Source organism: Cynocephalus volans, chromosome 17, assembly GCF_027409185.1.
Source record: "Cynocephalus volans isolate mCynVol1 chromosome 17, mCynVol1.pri, whole genome shotgun sequence".
NCBI lineage: Eukaryota > Metazoa > Chordata > Mammalia > Dermoptera > Cynocephalidae > Cynocephalus > Cynocephalus volans.
Window position 1 is genome coordinate 8,946,932 of NC_084476.1, and position 10,260 is coordinate 8,957,191.

Consider the following 10,260-nt stretch of genomic DNA (forward strand, 5'->3'; position numbering starts at 1 on the left):
CAAGCTGGCCGGTTAGCTCAGTCAGAGTATAGCCGAGATCACAGGTTTAGATCCCCAGACCAGCCAGCCATCAAAAAAATTATTGGTCTCAAAAGCTAAATATCTAATTCCCTGAGAAACTTTTTTGATATTACAAATCACAGTAATTTGCTGATGACTTTCATACTGACCAGTTCAAACCTTTTTGTATAGATGAACCTGTGCTATAATTACTGCTAAACTATTTAAAGAACAGGTTTTTTTCTTCCCCAGTCACTAAAATGTGAAAAACACAAAAAAACTAGCTTATCATCTAAAATAAAACCAAAAGCAAGTTAAAATTTTTCCACAAAACAAGGAGAATGACCCCAGTCCAAAAAAATCTTTATGTTCCTTTATTGGAGCAAGATTCCTGACCAGTATACAGTGATGTATTTACTAAACAGAGACCTGTGCAGAAATTACATACTATCCATCGAGACAGGTTTTTGTTACACTTCACCTATTGATGGAATAGTTCCATTTATAAAGTTTTATACATCAAAAAGCTTTTAATTTGACCAGACTGTCCATTAATCCACCTCTGAAAAAGTGGCATTTGTTACTGTATTTTACAGCATTAAAAAGCTTATGCATTTAGGTAGCTTCTCTGCACAACGGCATTGAGCAGACAAGAGTCCATCATCCCACCCAGATTCACCAACAATTACGTTTAAGAAAGCTTTATGCTAGACAAAAAAAGTACTCCTAACCAAGGTCTTAATCTGAAAGCCTACCTGCTTGGCTACATTTTATAGTGCCAATGAACACATGCCAGCAACTGTCCCATATATAACTTGGCATTAGAGCACCAGGTCTATTTGATGGTGGTGGCAGGCACTATTATTATATCCAAGTAAAGACCCATTTTAAAATTTGCCAATTTGAGATAAGTCAACAGAACAAGAATTTAGAACTCAGTTTTGAGCAATCTGGTTTCCCAAACGATGTAGTTATTTCTATGGAGACATTAATACATGATTCAGATCCCTTTACTCAATCCACATAATCCTGAGGTCATCCTGCAAAGTGCATATCAAAAAACACAAAGTTAGGGTGACAAAGTTTGATGATGACGTTACACAAATCAACCTTGAAAGGTCATATTATCTATTCTGAGAGAAAAGCATCAAATCCTTTGTGTACACATTTAGTTTTATTGTAACAAAGCAACTTGTACACTTTTAACGTTTAAAACTGAGCATCATCTTTTCCTTTCCAGTGAAACAAAAAGAAAATTTAAAAATAAACAGAACAAAATTACAATAGAGAATGTCAATTCCAAATAAGATCCTACAGGTTCTGCTGATTCTCCCATTGAGTGGAAGGGCTCAAGTCATCATTAGGAGAGAATTTTATTTTAAAAGTGTCATCTTAAGCTGCAAGGATGTCCGTTAAACATCACAATTAAACATGCCAAAGGAGAAGCCATGTTGTCAAAATGCCCACTTAACCCACCCAAACATCTCAAACCCACCCTTTGCTGACCTTCTATAACCCCATTTTTTTAAATTTTTTTTTTTTGTTTTTTTAAACAAGAGAAAGTAGACAGATACATGTTGGTAAATGCTAACTGTCCATATTCACATAGAGACACAGTGTAATCTCTGAGCCCAATATACAGAGAAAGGAGGAAAAAAGCTAGAATTCTATGCACTACTACACAGGGGCCTAGCACCCTCCAGCTTCCAGCAGAGCGAAGGGAGCAGAAGGTTTTTCTTTTTTCCCACAGAGCACGGTGGTGGTGATTCCATACAGTTTTTGTGGAGACAGGAAGGGATAAAAATGAATTTGGAACATAAAGGGGTAGAGATTCTTTTCCCATTGTATTCTGCTCAAGGCATTTCCCCCCAGCAAGTTGAGAACCATGGTGTAGAGAAAAGAGACCTCAAGAACAGGGCGACTGAGCACAAGAGGGGGGAAAAATGGGGGGGAAAAAAGGGACTGCAACTTGCTCCCAGAGACTGGAGAAAATTTAAAAAAAAAAAAAAAAAAAAAAAGGAAGGTTGGAATCCATCAGTGTTCTATTAGTCATCTTCTCCTTCATCCTCCTGAAAGATAAAGTTGGCAATTAATCTTCAGGGTTGAATATAAAGTCACTTGCTAGCTTTCATATAGACCACAATGGACCCAACAGAATATAATGACAATATTTTCTGGGAGCACTCAATTTTCTAATCCTGTACATCAACCTGCATTGAATCTCAATTCAAAGACCCAGTGATGTTGTTTCAAATAAATTAGTGACTTTTCAGTACTAAACAAATCATTGGGCACATTTTAGACTAAATAATCCATAACAAAACCGATCTATCCTAATTTGACTATTCAAGAATTTTACAGTTTGCCCAAAGCATGCAATGCTATTATTTGGGAAGACAGTTCAGAATCTGACCCGCTGCACTGCCCACTCACTGACTAAGAAAATACAGGCTTGGCAGGGTAGTCATAAAAAAGTAACCAGAAAAGAACTTGTTAGAGGCTGGCCCATGGCTCACTTGGGACAGTGCGGTGCTGATAACACCAAGGCCACAGGGTCGGATCCCATCTAGGGATGGCCGGTTAGCTCACTGGGTGAGCATGGTGCTGACAACACCAAGTCAAGGGTTAAGATCCCCTTACCGGTCATCTTTAAAAAGAAAAAAAAAAAAAAAAAAAAAAAGAAAGAAAAAGAAAAAAGAACTTGTTAAATCATTAATACAATAAGCTTATCAAACATTTCCTTGATTATCTGGCAACAAAATAGCTTATCTTTTCCACTAGTCCTCCCACAATAAATCAGTTCTGGGCCAGTTCCATTATACTATATGCAAAATACTACAAAACAACATGGTGAATCCTTTAAAGATGATCTTTTGGGGTCCAGCCAAATTCTTCTTTTACCTCTCCTTCCTCCCCTTCATCATCATCTTCATCTTCTTCACCTTCATCCTCATCCCCTTCTTCATCAATATCTTCCAATCCTTCTTCTTCTTCATCATCATCATCATCTTCTTCTCCTTCCCCTTCTTCATCATCCATATCAGGAACCTTAAAAAACAAAGAGTTACCTTAAAAACTCATTTCAAAACAAATGTGACAAGTACAACCTCGGATAAATAAAAATTCGCAACTCACCAAGTAGTACTGTAACGGATTTGGCCAAATATCATCTTTGATGACTTCTCCTAACTCATCTGCACCTGCATCAGAATGGTCAGTAAACCAGGTAAAGAAGCTCTCTGGTTCCTCATGCTGCCTCTTCCTGCTGGCTTTATTCTGTGTTTGACTTGAACGTTTCGTCAAATCCTGAATAAAAAAGGAAAAACCTTTGGTTCTCCATGACACCCAACACCCAAACTCCCTATAATGAAAAAAATTGAGGGCTAGCGTCTCACTTGGGAGAGTACGGTGATAACACCAAAGTCAAGGGTTCGGATCCCCTTACTGGCCAGCCACCAAAGAAAAAAAAGTGATTAAAAATAAATAAAACTTAAAAATTTAAGATTTTCCCCCAAACCAGAACATAACACAGACATTAGTACATTATCTTCACTATTATTAAGAGCAATTATAAAATATACAGCTGGTAAAGAAAGAAATCTGAGAAGAAAGCCAAACTTTAGTTGGTACCTTCTCATCTGAGAAAAGCAATCCTGTGGACCTAGAATTAGCACCATAGGATTGCTTTTCTCAGACGAGAAGGTACCAACTAAAGCTTGGCTTTTTCATAAAATTAGTTCTACCTTAACCACTAGCATAACTCAGCATGAAAATTTAAAATACCTCTTACTACTTAATCACTATATAAATGGACTTTGGGGAATAGCAATCCATTTGAAGAGCTCCATAACCAATGTAGAAACCGAAAATATTTAGTCTAATTCTTAAACAAATATGTACTATAAGTTCTCACGAGAGCTCTAAGCTACTGAAGGCCAATAATTCCTCAAGGCATACCTTTCCAGATTTCCATTTGATTTCAGTGGACTTTGAAGATGGATCACCACTCTCATTCAGATGAAATTCTTTGGAAAGAACTTTATTTTCGAAATAAGGATTTTCATCAAAATACTGTAACAAATGATCGGAGGATTAGAAACCAATACTCTATAACTCCTCTAGCCAAAGCTCAAGATAATTTCCATAGCGGCAAATGAGATGAGTTAGGGATACTTACAAAATCTATTCTGTAACCTGATTTAATATCTTCAAATTCTGTCACTTCAACTCTGGTCAAATAATGCAGCGCCTCTTCATCTTCCTCCCCAAGCAGTGCAGACACTAGACCAGCAAAGTACAGGTCAGTTGCATTTTAAGCAGGCGAACATTAACAAACACAAGTGATCCCTTTTAAAATGTTTCTAAATTTAGTGAGCAACTTTGGTTTCACAAACCCATTATTAACTAAAGAAAGCCAAACTGCTTAGTATCAGTTATCACTATCTTTTATCAAGTAATTAAACTGAGTTCCAACTTAGAATATATAACCTCTCCTAAACAGATAGAAAGCATTAACTGCAAGTCTTCTTCCCTCTTTAAGGATTTGAACCTCTGCATGCAACCCAGCATGTTGGACTAAGTTCTCATCAAGGTTCCTCCAATTCCTTTTTTCCAAATTTTTAATTTTTTTTTTTGTTTTGACTTTAGGTTCTTCTATTTTTTAACAAATAAACATCCTATATCCTTTAATAACGCTCTGCCCACAACATACCTTGCGGATGGTTGACGAATGTTGTTACCCAAAAATTTGGGATTTTGGCGATCAATTCTGACCTCTTCTGAAAAAATGGTTGGCGGAGTTTATTATATTTCTGTTCTACTTTCAAGATCTCCTCACTGGCTTGTTCATTAAGTCTGCAGCAAATGAAAAGACATGTCGACAATTACAGTATTTGACAAATACAAAAACTGGCTGAGACTACAGAATGTACATCACTCTTATTAGCTTTAGAACTGTGCAAAGTACCTATTTATAATAACCAGAATGCCTATTTATAGCTAGAGAGAAACCAAAACTGAAGACAGCAATTTTACCAGTTTATCAATAAGCATTCAATAAACCACGGACAGTTCTTAGAGTGCCCAAACTGAGCATTCTGGTAACATTGTGCGACCAGGCAAACTTCAAATTGTTTCCCTCAAGCAGTATTTCTAAATGAGGCTGCTACTAAGTAACAAAGTTATAAGGCAAGTTAAAGAAACAATGATGCCACAATGCTGAACTATCAGAAGTCCTACATTCTAACTCAGACAATTTGTAGCCTCTGAAAGCAAACCCAATCTTTGTAAGGGCAATTTATTTTCAAATACTTTGTAACTGTACAAATATTTCACTGAAAAATAACAGTGAATCTACAGAGCATTTACAAACAAGTTATAACCATGTCCCTTTAGCCAACGAATACAGATTTATTTTACCACAGTTTCAATGATTACCAGGCTATCAGATGCACCTCAGAAAACTTCCCCAAAGTAAAACAGAAAAAATGTACCTGTCTATTTCATTTTGTACTTCATCAATATGTTCAATTGCTTCTTGCTGTTCTTTTTCTGCAAGAAAAAGGAGCATAAGACTTAGTACTAATTACAAGATAAAATTAACTAGTTTTCTTATAACACTATGAATAATTTCAAGTCTTTAGAAAAAAAAAGTGCCTACTTACTACAAAGGCATGCTCTCCCTGTATTCACGCATATAGTTGACAGATTACTTTTAAATTAAGACTATTCACAAATCATACTATCTGCTAGGCTACTCAGAAAATGTTTCCCTGTTGCACTTCTTTTCTAAGAGTTCCACAGCAAGAAAACAAAAGGCCAACCATTAAAGTTTCTATTACGAAAGGTGAGAAACAACTTTATTCAGAAACTCCTGGTGCTTATTATTTGACATTTGCAGTAAAACAGTACTAGCTGCTACCTAGAATATGGAAACTAATCCATGACAATAATACATTTTAGGACACCACCACCTATAACAACGGTAAGACCACTTTTTATAGAAAGTTGAAGATTCCATCCTGTACCCATTACAATGAAGACATCACACACGCCTACAAAGACAGGGAAAGCACTACCCTACCAGCGTAAACACTCGACTTTTCCTTCTTAGGATATGAACCCCAGGATTCCAATCTGACCTCTCTCACCCCTGCAACTCAGTTGAAGCAGGCTGATCTCAAATGCGGCCCTACACGATTTTGGAGCACACTTAATGGGAGCAACTATGAGGTCTGGAAACTATGAGGCACAGAAGGGAGAGGAGGCAAAGTGGGCGTGCTTCGGGGGTGCCCTTTTGTCCGGTAAGCATTGCAAACACTACAAAGCTAAGTGGGCGTGAAGAGGCCCAATCGCGCGGCTCATTTCCGGTAATCATCCCAGGACTGGCAGCCCCCCTGCCGAGAGAGCCTTCCCGGCAAAGACTCGGTTTCCTAAAAGCCATCTTAGAGCCCCTCCGATGCCCTCGCCGCCGCGCCAGGTTCCTGCGCACGCTGGCGCGACGGGGTGGCCGCCCCACGTGGAGAGCGCGTCCGGGCCGGCCCGAGCATCCTCCCGGCCGGCCCGGCCCCAGCGCGCGGCCGGCCGGTTGCTCCCCCCGCGCCCCCACTCTCGAGGCAGAGCCCCGCCGGAGCCGGCCTCCGGGCGGGGGTGCCGGGGGCGCCGCCGCGGGCCGGGCGGGAAGGGGAGCCGCGCCGGAGGCCGGGCGCGGGGCCGCGTCCGGCCGCACCATGTGGCGGTGGCGGCGGCTGATGGGAGCGAGGCATCATGGCGGAGCACAATAAAGAGGCTTCTCGGGAGGGAGGGAGGGGGAGGAGAGCGAGGGAGGGGGGAGAGGAAGGGGGGGTCTCCTCCGCCCGCGCCGAGCAGGCCGCAGCGCCCCCGCCTCGCCGCGCCAGCCGCCGCCGCGGCGCCACCCAGGCCCCCGGCCCCTTCGCGCACAAAAAACGGCGCCGAGCCCGCCGGCCCCCACCCGGCCGCGCCGTCCCCCGCCCGGGGCCCCCCGCCGGCGGCCTGCGGGCCGGGGCGGGCGGCGAAGATGGCGGCGCGGGCCGGCCCCCGGCCTCGCCTGCTCCTCACCTGAGGTCTCGTCGGCCCCGTCGTGGTTGGAGTTGAGCTCCTTTTTACTGACTTTGGCCGCCGGCGCCGACATGGTGCTGTGCCGCGGTCGGGGGGGGAGCGGGGAGGGGGAGAGCAGGGAAGGCGAAGGGGGCGGGCAGGCGGCCTCCCCTCACGCCACACGCGCGGGCGCTCGTCGGTCCGGCCGCCTCCTCCCGGCGCTCGCTCGCTCGCCCTCCCCCTCGCTCGCTCGCGCTGCCCTCGCGGCCTGACGACGAGGGCGGGGCTGGGGCGGCGCGCCGGGCCCCGGCCGGGGCTCCTGCTTACGGAGGGGAGGCGGCGGCGGCAGCGGCGGCGGCGGCGGGGGGCGGCGGGCGGCGGGCGGCTCGGCTCCCTCACTCGCGCTCCGCTCTCTGCGATCCAGCTCGCTGCTCGCTCTCCCCAGCCGCCTCCTCCTCCACCTCCTCCTTCTCACGGCGAGGGGCGGACGGCAGCGCGCAGGCGCGCCAGGCCCCGCGCACACGCTCCTCCTCCGGCCGGAGAAGCTCGCGCCGCGCGGCCATTGGCTGGGGCGCCGGGCCGAAGGGGCGGACCCGCGGCAGGAGACACAGGGCCTGGCGAAGAGGCGGGAGGAAGGCGCGCCGCGACGTCCGGGACGGCCCCCCGCGCCGCGCTCCCCTCCCCCGCTTGCCCCTTCTCCGGCCCGACCCGGGACATTTGCGCGCGACGCGCGCGCGGCGGCCCGGGGGGCGGGGCGTCACTCGGCCGCACGCGGGGGCCCCCGCGGCCGGCGCGTCACGTGGTGGCGGAGCGGCTTCCCTTCTCCGCGGGGCGCGCGAGAGGGGAGTGCTCGCAGACCCCCGAAAGTGCAGGCCTCGTAGCAGCCTGGCCGCACGTCAGGGCCCGGAAATCACCCCCACCCCGGGCTCTGCGCCCTGGGGCACCTCCATGGAGAAGGAAGGCGACACCTCCGCCCTAGTCGAGGGACGGGGAAGCTGCCGCCCGGACTCACACTCGGGCTTGTTTGTCAAGCCTGAAGCTGCCCAGTCCACTCGCAGGGCCATTGCTGTGTCTTGGTCCAAGCCCTGCCTAACAGGACGTGGGCAGGTCACTTCGCCTTAATGGAGCCGCTTCTGCGATGAAATCGTAAACGTCGGGTCGGTTGTGACCTCTAAGCAGAACCACGCTAAACTGGAAGTCCCCTGTAGGCAGGGAGGCGCGCCACATTCATCCGTGGGTCGTCTCGGCCCAACTCAGTGCCTCGTGCTTGCAAGAAACCGTCCCGAGTGCTGAGTGCCGGTCCCAGCGTGCGCGAGGCCGAGCAACCGCCCCACGGGAGAGGCCGTCCAGCCCTGAACTGCTGCGCAGGGCCGAGGCATTTCTGTCGAAATAACGCCTCCTACGTAATTCAGATGCACATGCTACACCCCAGGGCCCCAACATATGGACAAGGAGCCTGAAATTTCTCCCTGGGCGTTTGTAATCAGAACTTGGGGTTGGGGCCGGACCGTGGCTCACTTGGGAGAGCCTGTTGCTGACAACACCAAGTCAAGGGTTAAGATCCCCTTACCGGTCATCTTTATAAAAAAAATAAATAAAGAAAAATGAACCTGGAGTTGGATTATTTACCTTCCAGCACTCACATTTTACTATTAGCTCCTATGCTTGACAGTCCACTGTGGGTGATGGATAAACATCAAATAAATGAAACATGGTCTATGGGTAGAGAACGCAAATGTCTCTTGGAACTTCCCCCCAAATCTAAAAATTCACTTAATCTTTTCCTTCCAAACCTTACTATCATTTGAATCCAGCTCAATTCATGTCTATCCCAATTGGACAGGCTCTTTCAAGGACGAATGGTTAGCACCACTGATTAACTGTTAAGTGTTTAACAATCAGCTCCCAGGGGAAAAGAGAAAACAAACAAACAAACAAAAAACTGATTTGTAGCATTTGTTAATTTCAGTGATGTAGATACTTTCACTGAAGCGAGTTTCAAGCTACCACTGCGATGTCGCTGAACAGGGTTGCAAAGAAATACCACAATCAGCTGTTGTGAGCAGGCTCTACATCACTGGAGCACACGTACCATGAGCCACAGGCTGTGAACACTACATGCATTTTTTCACTTAATTCTCACAAAATACAAGGTAGGTTTTAATATTCTCATTTCACAAATAAACTGAACTTTGATGCAAGCGGCAGATCAAAATTATAATCAGGCTAGCAGATGACAAAACCTTTGCCCTAAGACAGTAATTTCTATTTTAACATGACCTACAGTAAGAAGTACATTTGCCTTCATGACCCAATACACATCTGTACACCAGATAATATTTACCTTTTCTAAGAGTGATGTGACTCTAATTTTCTATTGTTTTTTTTTTTTTTTCATCTTTCTTGGGTTTTTTTATATATATATTTTTTCTTTTGTTATTTTGGTTTTTTTTAATGCAGGTTGCATGCCACTAAATTGATTTCATGACCCACTACTGGAATGAATCTCAGTCTGAAAAACACTGCTGAGGGCTGTTGCTTGTATCCACAAAACCTATTTCACAGGTTGGTACCAGCGACCCACAGTATCTCCTAGGTGCCTGATCTGCCTGTTTCTCAAGCATGTGCAGGGGTCCCAGGGAACCTTGTAAATTCTTCTGATGAGGCAATGGGCTCCAAGACTCTCTTCCAACCCTCCCAGTGGCCTTTAGAGCCATCCTGTTCCTCTTTCCAGCCTTTCCCACAGCACTTCTCAAGATGAATACAAGAAGCACACTAGGAAGTGGAAGAGAAAGAGAAAGCAAAAGAGCAGGAGTTTCAGTAAACAAGGGAGTGGCATGGGCACACCAAGAGATAATTCACCCACTCCAAGGACTGTGGTCTCTTCCCTCTAACACCAGCTCTGCATTCCCTCCTTGGCCTCTCACTTCGCTCTCCTCTTCCCAGTTTCCTTTAACGGGGAAAGACTTCCTCCCTCCCCCCACGGCCAGAAAAACTCCACCGGAACAGAGATGCAGTGTCCTGACCACCGACTGGAAAATCTTAGGATGGCCTTGGCCACCCCTTCCACACCTCTTTGAGCCTCCTTTTTCTGATCTGTAAAATGGGCATATCGGCCACATGCTGCTGATGGGACTGAAGGAATAGAGAAGTGTTTAGCACAGTGCTTGGCAGGTCATCGGTACCTGCGAAGCAGCATAAGCT

General features: G+C 45.9%; 1 protein-coding gene across 1 annotated transcript; it reads right to left on the bottom strand.

Annotated features, from left to right (window-relative positions):
* Positions 1–358: 358 nt before the first annotated feature.
* On the bottom strand, positions 359–7,565 carry SET (SET nuclear proto-oncogene). The gene is made up of 8 exons (XM_063082309.1): positions 7,078–7,565; positions 5,493–5,550; positions 4,712–4,854; positions 4,178–4,281; positions 3,958–4,071; positions 3,136–3,306; positions 2,902–3,048; positions 359–2,069 (listed from the first exon to the last, which is right to left on the bottom strand). The coding sequence occupies exons 1-8, from the start codon at positions 7,148–7,150 to the stop codon at positions 2,046–2,048; spliced, it is 834 nt and encodes a 277-aa protein (XP_062938379.1). The 5' UTR covers positions 7,151–7,565; the 3' UTR covers positions 359–2,045.
* Positions 7,566–10,260: the final 2,695 nt, after the last annotated feature.

Excerpts from the sequence above, each read along its gene's own strand:
- SET (XM_063082309.1), bottom strand. The coding sequence starts at position 7,150 with ATGTCGGCGCCGGCGGCCAAAGTCAGTAAAAAGGAGCTCAACTCCAAC. Across the intron at positions 4,072-4,177 it reads CAGGTTACAGAATAGATTTT|TATTTTGATGAAAATCCTTA; the intron begins GTAAGTATCCCT and ends CATTTGTTACAG. Across the intron at positions 3,049-3,135 it reads ATCCGTTACAGTACTACTTG|GTTCCTGATATGGATGATGA; the intron begins GTGAGTTGCGAA and ends TTGTTTTTTAAG.